General features: G+C 50.6%; 1 protein-coding gene across 1 annotated transcript in view; it reads left to right on the top strand.

Annotated features, from left to right (window-relative positions):
• The window catches only part of PLPP4 (phospholipid phosphatase 4), a 123,371-nt gene that overhangs the window by 39,280 nt on the left and 60,836 nt on the right, over positions 1-23,255 (top strand). The window contains exons 2-5 of the mRNA XM_062214512.1: positions 1,407-1,515; positions 10,119-10,209; positions 15,002-15,065; positions 17,035-17,159. Coding sequence (XP_062070496.1) covers positions 1,407-1,515; positions 10,119-10,209; positions 15,002-15,065; positions 17,035-17,159 — 389 coding nt within the window. The remainder of the gene's footprint in view (positions 1-1,406; positions 1,516-10,118; positions 10,210-15,001; positions 15,066-17,034; positions 17,160-23,255) is intronic.

Raw genomic sequence — 23,255 nt, 5'->3', positions numbered from 1 at the left:
ATGGTCTGGCTCTCCTGGTGGGCTCTGAGATCACTCCTGAGTGCCACGGCCCTGCCTGGCCTCCGTGTAGCTGAGGGTCCAGACAGATTGTGATCATGGGATATCCCAAGTCTAAGGTAGATACCAAGGCTATGTCCAGGGGTTGGGATGCTAAGTTTAGGACGACTCTCTGTCCTGGTTTGCCCAAGACTGAGGGTGTCCTGGACTACAGGACTGTCAGTACTGCACTAGGGAGGTTATGAGCAACCTGGGACCCTAGATGGTTTCCTAGATCTGGTGATGGTTAACCCCACCCCCACCCTACCCTCCACCCCTGGGCTGCTCATCTTGGTTCAAACCAGAGACCTTGGAATGAGCTGCCACCTGCCACCTGTGTGTCCTTCTACACTGTCCACTCCTCTACTCTGCAGGCATCTATTGCCGGGATGGGTACCCACCCGTCTGCCCTTCCCTGCTCTGTTCCATGTCACAGCCTCACCACTGCCAGGGCCATCGTTAGGAACTGGAACTCCTGTCCCGTGCTTCTCTGTCGGCTCTCTCAGTGGCTCCAAATTGAGTTTCCTTAGCCTGACACTCAAGGAGCAAATAGCCCTTTGGCTCACTCGAACAACATCTGAAGCCGTGTTGAACCCATGCATCTGGGGAAGCTGGGCTAGAGAGCTGGGAGGTGATGGCTGGCGTCCAAAAAACCAAACTCAAGCCCCAGCATCCTCCACATTCTCTCCAGCCAGTCACTGCTCTTGCTGCCCAGCCACGACAACACGGCACAGGCAACTGAGTGTTGGGAGTTCTTGGGTGTGAACGTGTCCCGGAGGGAGAAGGGAGGAGGAGGGGGGTGGCTCAAGGCTGTCATGTCCTGTCCACAGCCCCAGAATGCACCTCACCCCCTCTTTCCTTCTCTCTGCACTCTCCTGCCATCCTTACTCTGACCCTAGGGATGGCAGTGGCAGCATGGGCAACAGAGCATCAGCGTGGCCCGTTGAGGGGAGGACAGCTCTTGGCCCAGTGAAGGCAGTTGCCCCTTAACTTTTCTTCCAGCTCAGGCCCACTTCATTCCAGAGGCTGTACTGCCAGTTTTGCCTGGCAGTCTTAGCCGCCATGCTGCACGTCTGCCTCTAGCTCACTTGGGAACCTCTCGTTCTTGGTGTCTTTGAGTGTCGGCCTCACAGCTGTGCCCTACTGCTGGCAGGTGGCCTTAGAAGATTCCACAGAGGCTCAAGAATTCTCCCAGTCTTTCTCAGGTTGGAGCTGGCTGAGCCATCAGCAGGGGCAGCCTACTTCTCTCTGCCCCCAGGAGGCTGGACTCCCCCCTACCCTCCGGGGGTGTGCAGCAGTGGTCTCCTTGGGAACTGCCCGTGGCAGCAGAATGCTCAGTCTTCATGCGCTCTTTTTTTGTTTCGTTTCAGTTTTACAGAGTTTTTGGATCCATTCCAGAGAGTCATCCAGCCAGAAGAGATCTGGCTCTATAAAAATCCTTTGGTGCAATCAGACAACATACCTACCCGCCTCATGTTTGTAAGTACCACAAGTTCATGGCCATTTTGACCATATCCCACGTGTGAGCCAGATGGGTCTTATCTTTGTTTGTGTATTCTCAGCTGACGGTAGGGGGCAGCTTGGAAGAAAGGAAAGTGAGCAGTCACCTGATGACAGTTCAATTTCAGGTCGTGGTGGGAGCTACTTGGTCCTGTGAGAAGTAGTAACTGCCTCCACCATTGGAGACTTGCTCACCTGAGCTGTGTTGAGTTGTTCCAGATATCGACAGTAAATAAAGAGTAGAAGTCATTGACAAGAACTTCCTGTCTCCCGTTCTTTTAGGATAAACCTTTCTTTGCCAACATAAAGCACCACAAATAGTTTTGTTAATCACTTTTCTGGTTTAAGCTAGTCTGTAACAAGTGACCATTGATAAGGCCACTGCAGCCCACTTTCTGGATGGTTTCTTATCTTCTAGAATAAACGGGCAAGCATCCAAAGAGCTGGTTGATTTATTAGGATTTGTTTTACCTCCTGCCCGTACCACAGGGTAGTTGCAACATTTACACGTCACTTCCTGTGTGCCAGGCAGTTCTCCGGAAGCTTCCGGGAGGATATCTTACTTGGTCCAACCCAGCATCCCAGAGGGAAAGGTGTCATCATTGTCCAAATTTTGCAGCTGCAGTTTCCACACCAGACACAGGGGAACTTGCCTGACGTCACACAACTGGTGACCCAGCTCCAAGCAGCCAGCCCTGGAGTCCAGTTCTCAGCCCAGGGATTGCCCTGTGGGATGTGAGACGGGTGTCCAGGACTCCTTGCTGATGCGGGTTAACTCCTGGAGAATTGCTGTCAAACCTTTCTGAAACAGAGGCCGTATTTCGCCTCCTCCTTTGTATGGACCCAGAGGAGAACTCTTGGGCGGGCAGCCTTGTGGCTTAAAGAGTCACTCCTGTTGCCCAGAGCTTTTTATGGAGCACATGAGGAATCCTGCATGTGTTTATTTTTTGAAAGAAATCCCCCTGATTTCATGGATGAGATTGTGTTAGAAATGAATGGAAAGACTTTTGTGTCTGTGAATTGCTGTAATACCACATACATATTAAAGTACTGCTGTAACTGCTCTTACGTAAGTACCGTTCTGCAGGAGAGTGAACTGGACTTTTGTAAATCTCAGATGAATTTAAAAATGAGGGTGGTTTTGAGCAGAGCATTGCTAGCCCCTAAGTTTAAAATCAGACCTTTTCCATTCCTGCTCTGGCTCAGATCTTCTATAGATCTTTAAAATGAAGGGAGCCATGTATGTTTAATGAGTTGACTTCGTGGCTTTAAGAGGGAGAGGCATTTATTTATCGCCGATCCCCACTCCTTTGCAAGGTTTTGCATTTCATATGCCATAAAACACAACGTGGCGATGAAGGCTTATTTGGGATATTGCAGCAAATTTGTGGCTGTGCCCTAGATTTATGAACAATGGATTGTTTTGAAGTCTAATACAAATGCCCAAATATTCTGGCTACCGACACAGATAGGATGGGGCAATTTGCATGTTGGCAGTGGCAGCAGTGGGACAGAAGAGGAGTGATTCAGTGCTGGGATTCTCAGAGGAGAGGGGGCTATCCAGCTACACTTGCTTATCCATTCCCTCCAGTCCCCTAATGAGGGAAGTTCAGCTTTTGATTTCCTTAATAGTAGTTGATGCAAGTCACGATTTGGTCATAGGATTTATTGTCTTTCCATGATAACACGAGGAAAGCAGTACATCTATGTATTATACCTGTAGCACAAAGATGAAAAATACTTTGTCATCACATAAATTAGATTTGTTCACTTGGATTTTATTAAGCCTTTAATGTAAAATATCATTTGTCTGTTTAGATCCTTTAAGACCTCCAGACATTTGTAGAAGAATTTCTGATACAGCATGTGTTTTCACTGTTTAAAAGAGCTTCCTTTCTTTCCAAAGCTCAAATTTCATTATTTAATGCACAAACAATCCTGGAGTCTCTTTCACTTTGGATTGAAATGCTTTAATCTAAAGGTGAACTTTTGAATTTCCTAACCAGTATGTTTTTTTAAAGGCGGATGGTAGTGACCCAGATGTTTCTTTATTGGGTAATTAATGACTGTAGAGTTGTGTGTGTCTGTCTGTCTGTCTGTGGACTCAGTTGGACAAATGGAACAAGATAGAACAGAATAATGGTTGGGGTTAAGGGCAGAGTGAGTGGCAATGGCACCACCAGGGGGCACCCTCACTGGCTTTTCTCTCTGGGGCGCTCTGAGCTCCTGACTGTCAACATGACAGTGGGCGTGGCTGGGCCGGCTTGGCTCCTGGAGTTTGTGGCCCTGGGTTCTCACTGTTCCCCTGCTGGCCGGACATGCAGGCTGGGAATCCTTTCTGGATGCACTGAGTCTTTACTTCACGTCTTCTGGCTTCTTCCTAAGCAGGTAGCCCCCTGGTGGGAAGGCGGCTGCCTCATTCAGAAGAGGTCACGGGTTCTTGCTGAGTCGGCGAGGCTAAGCAGAGTGCCAGCATCAGGTCAGCGGGTGTTGGGTGCTGCTTTTTATCCCACGCCTTGTTGTCCTCTGTAGTGGTCACCTGCTGTGACAAGGAGAGCCACAAGGGACATAGGTGATTGGGCATCCAATCAGAACCTGGGGGGTACCCTCAGGGGCCCTGCAGCATCCTTTAGTACCAAATGGAATCAGGAAAGGACCGAGAGGAAGGCTCAGGTGAGCCTCTAGGGAGCTTCATCACCATCATCATCATCGTCGTGACCTCCAACAACAGTCAGGGTTTCTCGAGTGCAGGCACTGGGCTGTCACTTTACAAGCAGTATCTCGGTGGCTCCTTCCCAGAATCCCATGAGGTTAACCTCATTATTTCAATGGAGAAAGCAAAGCAAATGGCCAAGGTCTTGTCTATAGCCACGAGTGGTGGGGCCAGGATCTGAGCGCTGGCTGCCGGAGAGCAAGACCCCACTGAGGGTCCTTCTGTGGTTCCTCCCTCCTCGGGGACATGGGTGAGCAGGAGAGGTGGTGAGTGGCGTGCTACACAGAAAAGAGCAGGTGTGTAAGGGCGTGGGCATGACAGCAAGGGGCTCATGGGCCCACTGACTAGGGTTTATCTTGGAGTATCTGTGGGGCGAAAGAACTAGAAAAAGACAGAGATAGAACCAGACCATGGACTGCTTTAGGTTAGTTAGGACTTAGTTCAGCACAGAAGAGCACCTGCCATGAGGCAAGCATGGAGCCACATAGTGTGGGCTCAGAGCTGAGTAGGATGGTGGTTTCTAGTGTAATTGGGCACAAACATGGACAAGGGCTGGGTAATTCAGTATCGCTGGGAAGTCTTTGAAGGCCAGGTAAGTCTCAGAGAGTTGAAGAATGATAAGGGTTTGAAAGCTTCTTTAATTGGCTTAAAAGAAATCCAGCGAAAGATCCCCTTTGCCCTTGCCTCTTTTTGCTCCAACCGGGCTGTGTCCGGAAGATGTGTTCTCGTAGAAAATGCCACCACCGTGTGGACTTGTGGCAGGGTCCTCTTTGGGGTGGGAAGCTTCCAAGGAAGACCGCGGTGAAGTCGGTTTTAGAGAGGGTGGAGGGAGCAGAGAGGCACTGCTTGTGACGGTTTAACTTGCAGGCTCTCTGTGAGAGTGCTCGGCCGTGCCTTCCTTTGCGAGGGGAAGTCATTATTTTCCAGTGTCTGCGTGTCCCAACGTGGTCTTCATAATCCCTCTGCAGGGAAAGGCACTTGGGGCTCTTGTTGGGCTGATGTCGATGAACCCTGGGTGACAAGCTCTTCTCTACTGTCCTGACGTCGAGGCTGTGCTGGCCTTGATCCCTTCTGGCTGCTAGGAGTTGTTGGCATCCTCACGTCCTTCCCTCAGACGCGCTGTTCCGTGCTTTGTCCTTTCCCAGAAGCCTCTGGGGCTGTGCCAGGGTCAACCTGCTTTCTGGGTAGAGCCATGGCAGGGATTGATGGCACTTCCGGTGTGTTTTCATGAGCAGAAGCTCATGGTAGGGCCCTGGTGGGAGACACTGTCATTTAGGGAGTAAGATTCCCTGGGGGACTTAGCCTCGTCCCTGTTCCTGTCCCCTCCCTGCACGCAGAGGTGTGCACTGCTCAGGCCTCCGGGCACAGATAGACTGGAGCAGAGGCTGCCTTGGTCTGTGTGTCTGGTTTGGGTCATCCATCAACAGTCTTTCCAGGGCAACAAAGAGAGAGGAGCCCAGAACCAGCATGTGCTGGACTCTGCTGCTGGGTGGTGGGTGTGGGCTCTGGGGTAGCTGGTTCACATCGGTGCCCACAGCTCTGCGATTTGGCAAATTGCCCGCTAGTCAGTTCCTAACTTGCCTCACCTGTAGAAGGTGGGCTTTATGACACGCCCTCCCAGGAGCAGAGAGCTCCTAGGCCACTGGCTCGTCTCTCAGCCTGTCATGCATGAGTATCCAGTGGCTGTGAGGGAGGCCCTCCCAGCAGCGATGCTTGGCCAGGAGTGCTGATATTAGAGGAAGCAGTCACAGACAAGAGGTTACGTGTCTTGGTCAGGGACACAGAGCCCTGCTCGCCTGAATTTGAGTCCATTTTCTCCTACAGCTCTGGGTTCCCAGCCTGTGGAATATGTACACAAAACAGGCCATGTCCTGGATCCTGCCTGCTCATTTCAAGGCATTATCTTACTGCGTGGGTGCTGTGTAGTACAGTCAGTAAAAAACCAAACGGCATTTCAGACGTAAGCCCAGCCTCAGTTTCCCTATCTGTAAAATGAAGCTGTTGGGTGAAGAGGATCCCTAAGATCAGGACTCTGACCTGGAGTCTGGTAGCTCAGGCTGGGGTCCGGCTGTCACTCACTGTGCCTCTGTGTGTTCACTTGCGCCTCTGAGCTTTACTTTTGTTACTTGTACATTGGGGATACTGTGTTCCCCAGCAGAGCAGCTAGGACATTAGATGAATTCAAGGAAAAGCCCCGACACATAGCTTCATCCAGGATGGCTGTTGCCAGCGTTTCTAGGACATACCCATGTCCTGGACAGTTGCGTCTCCATCTTTCTCCTCCAACGGGGAGAAAAAGCATTTGCCATTCTTCATTCCTTGCCTCTCACCTTCTCCGGTGAGATCTGCTCTAACCTGTTGGATGTGCCCAGCTTCACATCAGCAGCCTGTGTGACCTGGAGCAGGTGGCTTGACTTCTATGTGCCTTAGTCTCCTATCCATCAGGCAAGGAACCTTGTGTGAGGACTGAGCGAGTCACTTGGCCTGGAGTGCCTCAAATACCGTGTGGTCCCCATCAGGTCGTCGGCTCGTGCTGGCCTCTGCTGTCCCAGCCAGGCGGGTACTCAGCGGCTATGAGCAATCCAAGCCCTGAGAGGGTGCACTGTGTCGTCTGCAGTCCGCAGCACTGCTTGGCCGGGATTCCTTGTTCTTTCTCAGGTCCGGTCAGTAGGCCTTGACCACACATCCTAGACTCGTTCTAGGATTTTCAAACTTCGTTCACCATGGAAACGTGAACACATAGGGAAACTATCTCTGACGAAGTTTTGTCTGCCTATTCTCCCCCTCCCCATCTCCATACCTGCATGGAGGTAGGAGTGGCCCCTCCCCACCTCTCTGTCCATCTGTCTGTCTGCTTCCCCATAGGCTCAGGGCAGCCAGGTGTCAGCTTCTCTGGGCCTTTGGCAGGCGAGTAGTCAGGTGTGCCCTAGCTCTGACTCTGGTTTTCTGGGTAGAAGTGGGCGTGGTTCTCCCCTCCTGCTTACTCAGTTCAGAGGTGCTTTGCTTCCTGATAGCATGTGTTTTCCTAAGTGTTGGTTTCTGGGGCTCACCTCTCATTTCCTACTCTTTATTGGAAATTATTTGTCTAGAAGGGGGTAGATTATAAAGGTAAACATGTGTCTGTCTCAATTTGAGGATATAGACATATGTGTCTGCCCAATGATATAGCAGGTATGTGTCCACAAAGGAAGAATGAGACCATACCCTGAATGGTGTTAGGATGAGGGGCAGAGACATGCCACGCAATCGCACACACACAGAGTCACATACATAGTCACATGCTGATACAGACACACACAGACATTGCTGTTGCAGCCATGCTGAGCTGGGGGCTGAGGTCCTTTGCCCTAACAGCTCACAGCTGGGCCTTCCCAGGTGCTCAGCATTGGCTCCGAAGGTAGAGCTGACCAGAGGTTCTAGAGAAGATGCCAAGAAGTGTCTACCTAGAAAAATTACAAATTGGGTTGAATTAGGTCTGCTTTCATCAAGGGGGTGGAGCTGGGCGTCCAGTTAGAACAGGCATGCTGAGACAAGGGGGTGGTGCTAGCAGACACCCTTCCCCCTACAACCACAACCCCCTACCATCAAGCCACATGCTGGGTGGCTCCACTGACTGCTGGTGTCTCCCACCTGGTGTTCCCATTTCCTGCTTGGTCAGCACCTTCCGGCTCTGGGATTTTCTTTGGCAACTTTTTTTTTTTTTTTTAAGAAAAAGATTTATTTGAAAATGGGAGATGGTGAGGGTGAGGGAAAGGGGTTGTGCTGGGTCTGGCTGCATTGCTTGAAAGGACAGGAGAAAGGGAGCTCGATTGGTAGCTTTGAGGTGTGGGTTTGGGGAAACAAGGACTTCCTTGGCTTTGACCGTGACTTTGGACTTACATAGGTGGTCTTCAGTCATTGCTGTTTTAGCACTGAATGCACAAGTCAGAACATGAAGCAGTGTTTGTCCACACCCAGTGTCAGGGCCCCTGGAGACGCTCATCCTTTAAGTGTATTGAGGGGACGAGCATTGTAGTAAGCTCTGTTGCTAGGTCTGAGTCCCCAGGAAATTCACTTGTGGAATCGCTCACAGACTCACTGTGACAGCTCCTGGGTGAGCGTGGCTTTTCCATGTCACCCCTGGGGCAGTCATCTGACTTCCCTCATTCAGTTCTGAACACCATGGTGGTGACAGGGCTTGCACAGTTGTAAACTGCTGTTGTAGGGGACCATCAAAGCAGGTACTAACATCTGTGGTCGGGAAGCAACAGTGGCAAGCTAGGAGAGTGTTTTCCTGTGTCTCTTAAACTCTGAGGCAGCTCCCAAGGAGGAGCCCCCAGGGTGATTTGAGCTCTGGCAGTCGGGTCGTGGTGAGTGCGCAGAGCATCTCACATTATTTTGCAAGATTGTGTTCATTTGGATGAATTCCATTTTTTTAAAGAGAAAAGCATCTTCCAGCCATGCCGTGGTCCGATCAGGAAGGCCCTCCCCAGAGTGACAACTCATTAGAGTACACATGAAGATTTGCAAAAGTGTGAACACTGCCAGTCATCACTACACCCTCCCACTGACTACTAAACCAATTGTGTGTTTGTGAGATTATCAGTCCCTTCTGATATTGTTTTTCTGAGAAGTTGTTCTCTTAGGAAGTAACATACTTTTATTGGGAGGGTTGTTGGAGTATTTAAGGATAACTTCCTCATCATGGACATTCGGAATGAAGACTTGCTGTGGGAGGCAGAAGACATGGCCCCAGAACCCTGCCTTGCCTTTCACCTGGGCATGTCACTTAGCCCTAGGGTCTGGAGCAGGCAGTCACAGAGCCATCACCAGGGTTCAAGAGTGTATGTTCAGGGCTTAGGGCCTGGGAGCAACAGATTTGGATTCCAAGGGGTCAGGGAACAACTTGGAATTGTTTTATTCACAGTGGTGGTGAGAAATGCATGAGGAAAAGCCACTTGCCCCCAAAGCAGTGGGGCTACAGGAGATATCTGCCTTTGTGTCCATGGTGATCGCTGGACATACACAGAGACATCTGTGCACAGCCACATCCAACCACATCCACCAATAGCTGCCCACATATCCACATCCATCCAAGTACTTGTAGGGGGGCCTACAGACAAACATGGCCCAAAGCCAAAGCGTTGCATCACAGGGCTGGGGAGAGTTAGCCAAGCGGGTGGACCTGTTGGTTACCATGACACCTGTTACCATACAGGCTCACAGAGATAAGGGGGCAAGGGCAAAAGGTCTGGGAACTTGGTAGCTTCAACCTCCCAAATTCATCTCCTCAACAAAGAGGCTCCTGGGCTTGAGGGTCCCTTGCACAGATACTGCAACTATAGTTGGGTTTGTAGTGAGTGTCGGTTACATCTGGGTACCACCAGCTTAATTCATTAATTATGTGTTGTGCATGTATGCGGAGGAAAGGGAGTGAGGAAAGGAAGAGGTGAGACTGAGTCCTGCTTTGGGGAAGAAGTAAGCATTCAACAAAAGAACACCAAAACAAACGAATTGGCTCCAAGTACCACCTGCTGTCTGTTGTCAGAGATGGGATGGGGAGGGCAAGGGTTCCCCACCCTTCCTCAGAGGGTACAGGGGCGGGCGTTGCTGACCCTAATGAGTCATTGTAATTGTAGACTGTTCTGTTTAAAGAGCCCCCACTTTGAACATGGCCCCCAGCAATTACAAATCAGTTGTAACCTACAGTTTCTCATGTCTCTGTGGCTTCCCCATATGCATATAAATCACCCCCCTTTGTTCAAGGTCAAGAGTTCAATGAGGTCCTTCATCTAGTGAGTTGAAATGAAGCTAACTGGAACTAATGACCAATCAGCTCTCTGATAGGAAACCAATGTCCTCATAAGGGATTATTTGTTATCTTTTCCAGGCAATTTCATTCCTCACACCCCTGGCTGTTATTTGTGTGGTGAAAATTATCCGGCGAACAGACAAGACTGAAATTAAAGAAGCCTTCTTAGGTAGAGTACCTGCCGTTCCTGCTTTAGGGGATGGGGCACAATTTAAGTAGATCATCACATGTTTCAAAGTCTCAGTTGTACCCAACTGGGTTTTCTTTGGGTCAAATGAAGCTTGGGAGAAACAAGACACAAATAGTCAACTTGTACTCCTGAAGTTAGGGAGCTCGGGAGTGGAGGCTGTGGTCACTGTCAATGGTGCTGAAGTCTGTCCATACACACTGGAAATCTGTGTTGCTCAGGTATAGAGGCAGGGTAGCCGCAGGCAGTAAAGACAACACTGACTGTCACCACTGACTGTCCAATCTCACATTTGTGTCCAATAGGCCTACATTATGGGCAATTCAGAAATAAACATTGGCTGGAAGCAAAAGTGGGAAAAAGATGTAAAACAAAATAGAAATTGGAACCCAGCGCCATTACTCTTCTTCACTTTGGGGACAATCAGGCAGTGGAACAATTGTTAGGTGAAGGAGGCTGCAGTAATGCTGTTGTCGGAAATCCCTCCAGCAGGTAGTGTGCATGTGATGAGGCATTGACATTTTGGGGATCAATCTGTTCTTCTAGTCAGCATATCAATCCAGTGCCAAGTAGATGATGGTATTAAGAGATGGTTAAAACTAACTGGCTTATTTAACAACCCAAATGAAGCTGGTTGAAGTCAGGTTTTTAGATTTTTGATCATGAGGCAAAATGAATTAGGTTGATTTTTTTTGACACCTTACATAAGAGTAACCCAAATCCTTACCCCCAGATTTTGTGTTTGCTGTGTGCATGTGGACTTACCATTCAGGGAGGTAGTAAATCTGGAAAAATGAGATCCCTCACTTAACAGTGTGTTTGTTAATTATTGGGGTTTGGAAAAGTGAATATGGAGCCGATAACATGCTTGGGAAGGCAATTGTGTAAGGGCTGAATCCAAGATGTAGGGACCAAGGGGGCTTCTGCCTTAAAGCAACACAGAACATTCCTTACATAACCAGGCTTTAGTTAGGCCCTGTCTAGTTGAAAAGAGCAGAATCTCTCAAATTAGCTCAAAAGAAAAATTAGAGGTTTAATACAGGGCTATAATTAGCAATCTCATAGACATCCAAGAACAGAAGAGGAAAGTACAGAGGTGCCTCATGGGGAGAGGAGAGCTGGCCAGCAACTTGAAGACCCCCTTCCTGGCTCAGGACCATCTCTGTGTGGGAGGTGCCTCCCTCCTCACTCACACCCTCCCTGCCTGACTCTCCTGGGTGGACGTGGTGGAGGTTTGGGCTTGTGCCAATGGCTGCCTCTACCCCAAGTCACCAGACTGTTCAGCATCAGTGCCAACCACCAGGTTCACTGTGTGACTTGGTCCAGACTTCCTAGATAGAGACCCTGATTTAATTCATGTCTCTAGCTGGGACACAAAGTCTAGAGTATCTGGCCAGCCTGTGGATGCTTTTCCTCAGGTCAAGTGTGTGCCCCAGGTTGCTCATCTGTGGTTTGGGGATCTGCTCACACAGTTCCGCCTCCGTGGCTGAGGTGGTTTCCACAAGGGCACGTGCCCTCCCACCTGAGACTCAGCACCTGGGCAGTGTTTAGACAGATAACGCAGTGAATCCTAACACAGCCTGTTCGAGCCCTCGCAGTTGGCCTGGAAATCTGTTTGCTTTCCTTTTTAAAAAAAAAATATTTATTTATTTGAGAGGTAGAGTTAACACAGAGAGAGGGCGAGACACAGAGAGAGGGCTTCCTTCTGCTGCTCTGCTCCCCAAATGGCCACAACAGCTGGAGCTATGCCAATCCGAAGCCAGCAGCCAGGCGCTTCTTCCAGTCTCCCACATGAGTGCAGGGGCCTGAGCTCTTGGGCCATCCTCCACTGCTTTCCCAGGCCAGATCAGAGAGCTGGATCTGAAGAGGGGCAGCCGGGACTAGAACTGGCACCCATATGAGGTGCCAGTGCCAAGGTAGAGATTAACCTGTGCCACAGCGCCGGCCCCCACTTTACTTTTTATGCAGTTGCTGTTCTGGCACGGAGTCCCAAGATAAATGACTGTGGGTAGGAACTGTCTGTCATGGTTATGGTCCTGATTTACTGCGGCTTCTGGAGTCAGGCTGTTGTGATGGCAGTAAGTGGCTGCCGGTTACCTTCTGCGGACCTTTCTGTTCTCAGCTAAATCTCCCTTAGGGTGACATTTCAGAGCTGAGCACCGCACTCTGCTCCTCTACCTTAAGCAAGCAGGCGGAATTATTGGATGTTCTGTTTGCCTACATAAATGAGAACCTGTCCTGTAAAGATGATGCAGAGCCTCCCATTGTGCACAGACTTTTTTTTTTTTTTTTAAAAAGCACTGATTTTAGGAAGTCTCTGAAGTAGTGGGTGTGGGGGAGTGATCTTTAAAAACCAAGAATAGGAAACAGGTACAGATTTTCCAGCGCTGTGTGAATTCAGGACGATCTCAGTGTTTTGGTCCTTCCTTTACTCAGGTGTCTTCAACAGACTTTAACGAAGCCTCCCAAACTTGACCCCAGAGCGCTTCCCTGACCTGCGTGTGTGCAGTGGCCACGCCCGCGCATCTGGTGCTGCACCAGAGGAGTGAGGTCTGCCCCACGCAGCATAGGGGTTTTAGGAATCCAGGCTTCAGAACATCCTGGTCCGCATCTTGGAGAACCTGTCATCCACGTGCCCGAGGGTTGGGTTCCCCACACCAGCCACGGTGGCAGCACGAGTCCTCTAAGCTCTGGAGTGCTGGCAGCCAGTAGCACCCTCAGCACAGGCTGCCCTCAGTACAAGCCCATTCACAGGATGGGTTGCTATGGATGTTTTCGTCAGCCACAGTTTGGTTTATCTTTCTGACTCTTCTCCCACAGTGCTGTGGGGTCCTGGACAAACTGTCTTTATGAGCCAGATGCACCCAGTTATTGTCATGGGACCTTTCGTGTTCCTGATTGTCAGGTCTTTCAAGCATTGGATCTCAGCACAGCTTTCTCTCTGGGGTCAATGAGAGGCCTTGGCATTGATTCTGTGGGAGTTGTGCTGTTCAGATGAAAATAGCAATCCGTTTGCCTCTGGAATGCCGACATGCCTTCCACACCAGACACCCTCACTCTGGTTCCCCGCCACCCTTCTCTGTCTCTGTGAGGCACATGGGGGTTGTTGCCAGCCCTCGGTGGCCGTATCACATCACACATTTTTCTAGCTCAGCTCCTTCAAAGTTTTTAAAGAACTTCTGTGTGCAATAAGAAACCCTTCAGGATCTAAGATTTACGTGGGTGATGGGAGACTAGCCAGTGATGCTTCTGCCCAGCGAGCCCTGTGCCAGGGCCATGCTCAGTCCAGGGTGAGAACGGGGGCCCCTGGAAGGACACAAGAGAAGTCTGCGAGGCCAAGGCTAATGGGGGGAAGACCACAGTCATTTCCAGGCAGTCTCACAGACTGTTCATTTTTAGGCCTCTGGGAAAAAAATATAGCAAAGACAACCCAAGGAGCTTTCCCTCCTTTCTGCAAAACATTGCGCAGAGCTTGTGAGCGAGGAGGGAAGCAGACTGGGAAGGAAGGGTCTGTGGGTGCAGAATGCAGTCAGTGGGTCTTCCCCGCCTCCCCCACGCTAGGTCTCTATCTTTGCATCCCAGCTCCATGTTCAGTGCTGCAGTGGCAGCGCCAAGCCGCTGGCCCCTGCTCTGCTCACCAGCTGGAGGGTCCCGTGCCTCTGGTGCCGCCACACTCAGCTGTTTCTCGTTCCACACGGGGGTGATTAGCTTCCTCCTGAACAGTTTGTGTGAGTGTGTTCCTCCAGGTGGGTTTGTCCCCACCGCAGGTCCTGTGCCCTTGGGGACCACGTTGGCCGTTCTGCACTACTCACTGCTTGCAGAGCGGCACATTTGTCTCCCTCGATGGCCATGCATTGCTCTAGGCAACTCCTTCCCGAAAATGTCCCTCCACTGCGATAGCCTGGATAAATCGCAGCTGGTATCGAACAGTTAATATTTGCAAAAGGGAAATGGTAGCTCACATGCTTTATTAGTCAACAAAGCCAAAGAACGGGGCATCGATAGGCTCTTACTGCTGTCCTGCAGGGCATCTGGCCTTCCGTCACACTGGTGGTGACGACTGTGCCCTTTATGTGCTCTTGATTTTTTTCGGGGGAAAGCCCTGTGGATGATCTGTACTTCACCCGGCAAAGTCTTTCCAAGCCACCTGGACAAAGTCCATGCGTGCTGTAAACTGTAAAACAACATATGCGGGCAATTCTTGATGTTTTACCTGGCAAACGCAACACCTGGGCAAACTCATCTGGGTAAACCTCAAAGCCCAGAGAGGTTTTTGGCCTCCTCACCCTCCCAGATAACAAATGGACGGCTGTCCGTTGGTGAGGCGTCCACAGTGAGACACTGCTGAGTGGGACTGTCCCCCCCTGCAGTAGAATTCCTACAGCAGCTCTGGTTGTAGTGATACCTGGGAAAATAACCAGGGGGAAATAAAGCAGTTGTGTGTTGCTACCCAGCAGAAGACATTCTCCGTGGTGTGGTGTTAAATCTGTCCCTATCGAGCCAGCAGATGATACATGGGCTCCTCTGTGTGATGGCAACCGTTTCGGTCCAGGAGGAAAGAGAAATCTCATGTCACAGGGGTGTTGCATTTTATGAGTCACTCTGCAGCGAGTTTGTCCTAGTTGTACGTTCCTCCAGCAACCCAAGTTTCCCTCTGCTTTGAAAGTCCTGGTTTGTATCGTATGGTCACAAATCAGGTAATATCATAATGTAACAGAGATGATGGTTTTAGAGCCAGCTGGTGATGTTTCTGTCTGTTGGTTTTGTTTTGCAGCAGTGTCCTTGGCTCTCGCTTTGAATGGAGTCTGCACAAACACTATTAAGTTAATAGTGGGAAGGTAAGTTCCTCAAAGAAACAGATGGTGACTCAGGTGCTCAAGGCCAGCTCTATAGGAACCCTGGCCAGAGGACGTTGGATGGGGCAGATTTGAGCTCTTCAGATTTTCCCTAAAATGGTCCTCTGGGCTCTTCATCCTTGACATAGCTCTTGCCTTGACTTCGAGTTATGAACTCACTATTTTACAAAGAAAGAGGTTAATAGTAAAGAATATCTTCAAACAAATTCATGAGAAATGTGCTTTATGAAAAATTATGCCCGGATTTCCAGTTTTTAAACACCACAGTGCATTTATCTTTTAATTCCATTTTCCACGAACTTTTGACGTTCGCTCACGTTGTCTTGTGGGTCAGCGTCTGCTGTTGACATTTCTCGGGCGGTGATCACGACTGTCCTCAAGCCTCACCACACACGTATTCACTTGCTAGCTTGGGCCCCTAGCAATAACTATCACACATTCGTTGTGATGAGGCATACGCATTGACGTGCGACCTTTGGCCTGTGGCACATTTCTCTTATGGCCCCTGAGAAGTACTTTCTGTTCCCTATTTGTCTCCCCTTCTCCTCTGGCTACACTGACAGAGAGCCAGTCTCTGTAGAGATTGTCAGCCCAAAGACCTGAATTCAAGACGTGACTGGGGCCCTGACTAGCAGTTGGCTGTGGACAAGTTAGACCCCCCACCCAAGAAAGTCAGCATTTATTGTCCAGTTGATGCTAGCCAAGGACCAAGGTGGGGGTGGAAGATGGATTAAAAACCAGGCAGCGTGTAAGCTGGGGCTACCATGTTCTTCCAGCTCCTTAAAATGCTGAGCCCAAGGCCTCACCCCTCTGAGGTTCAGGTCCAGCGGGTGGACAGCCATGCTTGGAGAAATGCCAGCTGAGTAGGGGAGAGCCAGTGCACCCACAGCTTAGATGGTTGACTGAGGCCCTGCCCAGATTGCACAGCTAGGAGTGCCAGGGAGTCCTTGTCTGTGGACCGTGACTCGGCACCTGCAGAGAACGGGCTACAGCCTTGGCACAGCCTCGTCCATGGCAGGGGCTCAGCAGTGTTGGCTGGAGGACTGTGAGGTGAGTGGCTCTCACACGTCTACATGTGAACGAATCCTCCCTTGAGTGAAGCACTCAGCGTGGGGGATGGGGAGCGTCTAGGTGCAAGGCCCCCACCACTGGGCTTCCGAGCCTGTCTTTGCCACTTACTGGTTGTGTGCGGCCTTTGGGAGGGGTGTAGTTTTCCTGAGCTTTCCCTTTTTTAGCACTGCTACAGTAACGAAAGCCCCAGGCTCAAATTCATCTGATTTCCCTAAGAATCATATGGTGCAAGAAGTGCCTTAGCCCAGGAAGAACTCAATGCATGGTAGCTGTGCTGCAGGCTCAGCGCCAAGGCCAGGGAACCCTGTTCCCTTCAGAGGCCTCCCTGCCTTGTCCTAGACCAGAGAAACACCCAGGTGCCTGTGTTCTTGGCACCCTGGGGCCCTCGGCGAGGTTCGGTGAGACAGGGCCACCCACATGCAGGAGACAGTGACATGAGGAGCTTGACTCGTGGGTCCCGTGTCCAGGCTCTGAGTTGGTGGAGCCGTAGGTTGTTGCAGGGGGTACCTTTTACACTGCTGGCACCGTGCCTGGGCACCTCCTTAAGTCACGTCATCAGCCCTCAGGACCTCAGCTTTGGACAGGTGTTGATTTTCCCCCTTTTATAAATGTGGAGACCAAGGTTGGGAGAGGATGAGTGTTGCACCTGCCCAGGGTCACACACAAGCAAGTAGCAAGTGGGGGCTGCCACTCAGATCTTTCTCACCCCAAAGCTTGAGCCCCCCGCCCATGTCTGTAGGCTCCGTGGGAGGTTCTGGGGTTGGTGGCAAAGGGGGCTTGAGGAAGGAGCTGGGGGCAACAGGGAGGGTGGGGGGCAGCTTGGGGCTCGCTTGTGATGGCAGCATTTTATATTGAAAATGTCCCCTGGTGTCTTTTGTAGACCTCGCCCCGATTTCTTTTACCGCTGCTTTCCAGATGGAGTGATGAACTCGGAAATGCACTGCACGGGTGACCCTGACCTGGTGTCCGAGGGCCGCAAAAGCTTCCCCAGCATCCACTCCTCCTGTGAGTCCGTGGCGGGGAATGCCCGGTGATGGCCCCTGGTCACGTTTCCTGATCACTTCGGAGCTCGGGGGAGAGAAAGTGTTGGTGCGTGAGTGTCAAGTTGGAGTGGTTTGGTTAGAAACAAGACATTCCACACAAGATAATCAGCCGACGTAGGTGCTGGCACTTGTAAAGCCTCGTGTGTGCTGCTTGCGTGAGCTCCGCAGAGTGGGCCACGTGACCTTTATCCTTTGATGGGATGATTCAAGAAATTGACACGCAAAGATATTTAGCATGTTCCCTAGGGTCGGTGTTCTCTCTACTTTATGTCTTCAGTTAGGGAGTGTGTGTGCATACAGACCACATGTATGTGTACAGATACATACATGTACACAAGCATTTGTACATATCCCAGTATGTAGTCTCACTGTAGAGATGCGAGCTGGGACCAGCCTGACAGTGAAGACTGGATAACATGGGTCAGGAGTGGTGTGGTTAGTAGAGAGAACCACCGGTCTCAGAATCGGGACAGATCTTGGTTCTGCCAGGTGCAGCTCTGTGACCTTACCTCTCTGTGCCTGTGTTCCTGCTGTGTAACTGGGAGTAAGGATGCCTTTACCACCTGTTGGGGTGAGGGCTGGAGTAACTGATGGTGAGCCCTAACATTTCTGGAGCACCTGCCGTGCCCCAGTGTGCAGGGCGTCACCTTGTTTAATGCTCACAGAATGCACAAAGCATGCACGTCGTGAACTGAGCTCAGCAGCAGCTCTCCTTGTTGTTATTTAGGACCAGAGCAGAGGCGTCCAGAGCATCCTGGCTCCTGTCCTCCTTCTTGCCAACAGTGTTTATTGGATGCTACAGGTGCCAGGTACTGTGCCAGGTGTTGGGGACACAAGAGAGAAGACAGAGCTCCACCCTGGCAGGTCCACGTGGAGTGGCAGACTGCACCTTGAAGTCGGGGATGCTTGGGGTGTTTGGAGAAACTCGGTCTCGGTGTGACTGGCTGGGTGGGACAGGACCGGCACTTCCTGTGATGTGAAGCCTTGATTCCCCGTGGTTCTCATCATTGCTCACCTTTGGCAAGTCTGCTATCCCAGTCTTTTCAGAATGCCTAAGACACACGCTCGTAGGGGCTGGATCAAGACGTAACTGTGGTGGCTCTTGGACGTTTTACCCAGAGCCATCGGGCACACGATACTGGGATGCCGGGTGCTCTGAGTGATTCGCCATCAACCTGTACATCTGCCAGGACGGGTGGTTTCCGTGTTACACACAGGGGCGTGGTGCCTTGCCAACCTCTGATGCAATCGTGTCTTGGGTGTTCAATGATTAAATGCAGTGAAGTGTTTGTGGCCCGCTTTCATTTAGGCAAATAATTAGTTTTCTTCTTCTAGTTTGTTGGAGACTATTGTGGGTTGGCTCCACCCCCAAAAGAGCTAAGTCCAAGATCTCAACTCTGGAAAATGTCAATGCAACCTTATGGAGAAAACTTGTTAAAGAATAACACTGTATTAATACTAGAACTCTGCACACCATGTATATGCACAGGCGTGTTTGAAGAGATGGGTGTGTTGACTTGGCTGTCGTAGTCATTTCCCTATGTACATTTTTATTTAAAATTAATAATAAACACTGTTTTGCATGTTAAAGAACAAAGAACCTTTGCAGACATAATTAAGTTAAGGATCTCGGGACGAAATCGTGACCTAGGCCCCTGGAGGAGGAAGGCAGAGAGAGATTGGAGACACAGGGACACAGGGGACAAGGCCAAGTGAGGATGGAGGCAGACATTGTCTTTTCTAATATTTATTTATGCATTTGAAAGAGTTACAGAGAGAAGGAGAGACAGAGAGCGAGATCTTCCATCCGCTGGTCCGCTCCCCAATGATTGCAAGCTAGTGGTAGCAACACGGTGTGTTGGAATTTTTTAACTGCTGGTAGCCGACCTTCAGGCAGTCCAAATTCATAGTTGTTTTTTTTTTTTTAATAAAAAAGATTTATTTATTTATTTTAACGACAGAGTTACATAGAGAGGTAGAACCAGAAAGAGAGAGGTCTTCCATCTGCTGGTTTACTCTCCAAATGGCCACAATGGCTGGAGCTGAGCCAATCTGAAGCCAGGAGCTTCTTCCTGGTCTCCCATGTGGGTGCAGGGGCCCAAGGATTTGGGGCCATCTTCCACTGCTTTCATTAGCAGGCACATTAGCAAGGACCTGGATCAGAAGTGGAGCAGCCGGGATTCAAACCGGTGCCCAATATGGGATGCTGGCACTGCAGGCCATGGGTTAACCTGCTGGGCCACAGCGCTGGCCCCTGGAGACAGAGATTTAAGTCTTCCAGGCTGCAAATCCAAGCACAGCTGGAGCCACCAGAAGGGAAAGAGGCCAGGAAGTGTCGTTTCCTAGGGTCTTAGAGGGAGGGTGGCCCAGCTGACCCCTTGTGTCCTGCTGTCAGTTCTGTGGGAGCGTGAATTTATGGTTTTCAGCCACCAGGTGTGTGGTGACTTGGTGTAGTAGGCTGGGGACTCACACAGAGATTCACAGGGAGTGCTGCGCAGTCAGCGGGCAACTCTTGGTTGTAGAGCTTTGGGCCGAGCGAGGTGTTTTCTGCTTCCAGTGTGCACCGAGGCTCCCGCAGGGGGCCCGAGGCTGCCTGAAGCCCCAGGACTCAAGTTCCCCTCCTCTGGGTCACGGCTGCGACGTCGGGCAACACAGCTGCATGGAACTGCGTCCTCACCACGTTTGTGTTTCCTCTGTGAAGTCACATTTGAAGCGAGTGTCTGGGAGGAGCTGTGGGTGCCAGCTGGGGGGACTTCTGCCGTGTGCAGTCCTTGTCTGCTTACTGTGAGAGGCTCCACGCGGGCGGTGTGTGGAAGCTCCTGGGGTCAGGTCCCGTCTGCTCTGCCTCTGTCCCTGCAGGGTCACTCGCCTCCTGGTTTTGGTTTTGCTGGTTGTTTTTTAAGGATGTATTCTCCAAAGACTCAATATTGAGTTTTAAGTGGCTTTAAATATGAAAAGCACTGAGTGAAATGCTACGGGAAAAGCTAATCCTGGATGTTTGAATGGTTGATTGAGGACCATAGCACAATTTAGTATCCCCTGTTGCATTTGAACTTGGGAAATAGATTACTGTGGTGTAAATACCTCAGGCTGGCAGACGATGGGACCTCAGACACAGAGGGCCAGGTCCCTGTGAAATCTTTGTTTTAGATCCATTCTCTTCCCGTGCAGCTTCCCCAAAGCATTTCACAGCAGGGCCGCCCCTGGCTGCCACGTCGGCTGTGTGGCTGAGCTCCAGCCTCTGTGAGCTAAGTTTCCTGGCAGGGGCGGTTCCCTCTTTAAGATGCTGTTTTCAGTGTTGCTGATGTTTACTGCTTGGCACACACAGAATTCCACCCAGCCTCCAGGCTTTGACAGTGTGTATTTGCTTTTTTTTTTTTTTTCCTTGTATCTGTCTTTCCCCTCTAATGGCAGGGCAGTGATTGGCTGGAAGGGAGCTGCCCTGTCCACTTAGAAAAACCCTCAGTGCTGTTTTCTGAATTCCCTAGGGTCTCTGCCACAAGCCTTGCAGGAGGTGTGACTTTGTTCCCCAGGGGAGGTGACCTCTGTGGAATCCCATTTTGATTTTAAAAAACAGAAGCCACTCTTTCTTCCTTACAAATCTTCAGTTTCCTCAGCTAGACTGGACAGAGGTGTTCTGGACCAGGGGTGCCCAAAGACTCGTTCCCAGGTGAAATTGACAGAGTTTTGCTCCTGCTCTGTTTGCAGATAATTGGCTGCTGATACGCAGCCTGTGTGCCCGCGTCATCCTGTAGAACAGCTGGTGTTTTCTGCACTTAAAAAACATTGATTTTTCTTAGAAACAAAGGATCTTGGTCTTAATCCACCATGAGTAGGCAGATACCACTTGCCTAAGGTGCTCAGGTGTGGAAATAACGTCCCCATGGCCCCGCTGTCACGGGCCTTGCTCTGCAAGGCAGCCTGAGCCACCCCGGGTTGGAAAAGAAGAGACCACAACTTCAGAGAGCAGGAGATTTAAAGCAGAGAAAAGCAGCACACCTTCCACACAGAGCTTAACGCAGGGGTGTTCTGCGAAGGGGGATCTCTCACTGCACGCTCAGTGTTGTCTGGGATAGATTTAAGAGACGAAAGTAGAAAACACCGGGTCTTAATGCCAAGTCAAGCTGTCTGGCAACTCCTTGATGAGGACCAATAAAGCGGTACAGTTGTCCGGGTGTCAGCAAATGGCAGCATGTGGGCACATGCAGCAACTGCTTGCTTTTGCAAATAAAATTTTACGGAAGCATAGAGGTGCCCGTTCGTTTGTATTCTGTCTGTAGCTGCTCTCACTCGACGACGGCCGAGTCTGTAGTTGCCAACACATCACTAAAGCCAGACCAGTGCGCTCCAGTTGCAGGCATGGATGTCTCATTTTTCAATGCCTCTGTGACAACGTAGAGCGGGCAGCTGTTGCCTGTTGGACACATCCTTTAGTTGACAGGGAAGGTCTGACGGTCTGGCTGGCCGACGAAGATTCAGCGCACTCTTCTCGAGCCCTGAGTGTTTGGCAGGTACTTGGGGGCAAAGACACTCAAACCTGACCATGGCCTCCTGGAGGGTGAGAGCAGACACCGGAGCTTGGACTCCAGGCTCTGGGATGGAGGGGCCGAGAGTTCCAGAGACAGGGAAGCCCCCTGGGAGGAAGAGCACTGTGTCCTGTGTTTGCCCCTAGAGGGTACTTATGCGGCACGTGCTTTGAGATGTTGAAGTTAGCGCTGTTCTTAGCTGTATGTACTTAGCTGAGAGACCTGTGTACAGCGTCCGTGAGAGACGCCTTGGAGTGCTTTGTTTCTCCCTTCTTTTGCCTTGATTTTTCTTTTTCTTCCACCAGAACCTCTAATGTTCCGTTCTCTATCACCGGTGATTTAAAGGTTCACCAGAGCGTGACTTCCTGGGCTTCTGATTTTGTGATCGCTCCATGGGTCCTTGAAGTCTGGAAGTTGGTGTCCCTCCTCATCTGTGTTTCCTGCTTTTTCTGTCTTGAACCTGACTAGGCAGAGGTTGGGGCTCCTGGATTGATCTTTTTATCTTTTCTTTCCTTATCGTCTCTTTGTCTTTTCTATTCATCTCTCAGGAGATTTAAGAAGAAATTATCTACTGACTATGCCACTGAATGCTCATTCTGATTTTTAAGTTTTGATTTCCCAGAGTTCTTTCTTGACCTCCTCCTTAAATGAACATCTGGTTCTTCTCTCCCTCCTCCTCCCCTCCACCCCATGGATGCAGTGTCTCCTCCCTCTCTTGGTCGGCAGGGTTCCTCTGCGTCCTGCCTTCTCTCTATTTAGTCCAGTGTTCCTTAAATGCCTGCTGTCGGCTGCTGCTCACTTGTAATTCAGGTTGACTCACTCAAGCTAATGGGGTGTTTCCATTAACTGGGCTTTACTGAAGGGTGACTGGTGGACGCTGGGTTTTCCTTGGCCTTGGCTCTGACGTTGGCTGGTTCCTCAGAGGAGGCTGCCCCGGGGCCTGCCACGTGCGTGAGCGTGCCGTGCTGGCAGCGGTGGGGGGCACGTTGGCGCTCACAGCTCTTGTTTCAGACTTTGATTTTTACCTCTCTGGTTGTTCAGCCGTGCCCTTTGCTTGCTTGTTTTCCCCAAGCTGAGAACTTGAGGTGATTAAACCTTCTGTCTTCTTCAGGCGTTGGGGAGGGTGTGGTCATTGGCTTCCTACGATGGGGTAGGGCATGGAAAGTTATCTTTCTTAGGGACTTGCTGCTTCCCTGTTTCCAGCCCCGTGTGTCACCCCTGCCTTCCACAGCACCTGGAGCCTTTGCTCTCAAGCTTTGCAGGGTCCTGCCTGGCGAATGGGTGGCTTCCTCTCAGCTCTGCCCTCTGTAGGCAAGCGGAGGGTCTGACTTCAGCTCTGCACGTCAGTCTCCACTCCCCCTCTGCTTCCTGTGTGCAGATAGAGTGGACTGCAGGTACTCCTACATGCAATTTGTGTTCCAGTACAGGCAGGGTTCTCCAGAAAAACAGAAGAGTAGAGTGAACGTTTATATCTCTACCTCATGCATGCATACATACACCCATACAACTACCCATCCATCCACCCACCCACC

This window comes from Lepus europaeus, chromosome 17 (genome assembly GCF_033115175.1).
Source record: "Lepus europaeus isolate LE1 chromosome 17, mLepTim1.pri, whole genome shotgun sequence".
Lineage (NCBI taxonomy): Eukaryota > Metazoa > Chordata > Mammalia > Lagomorpha > Leporidae > Lepus > Lepus europaeus.
Note: the sequence above shows the minus strand (reverse complement) of the source record. Positions and strands in the feature narration are given on the sequence as shown.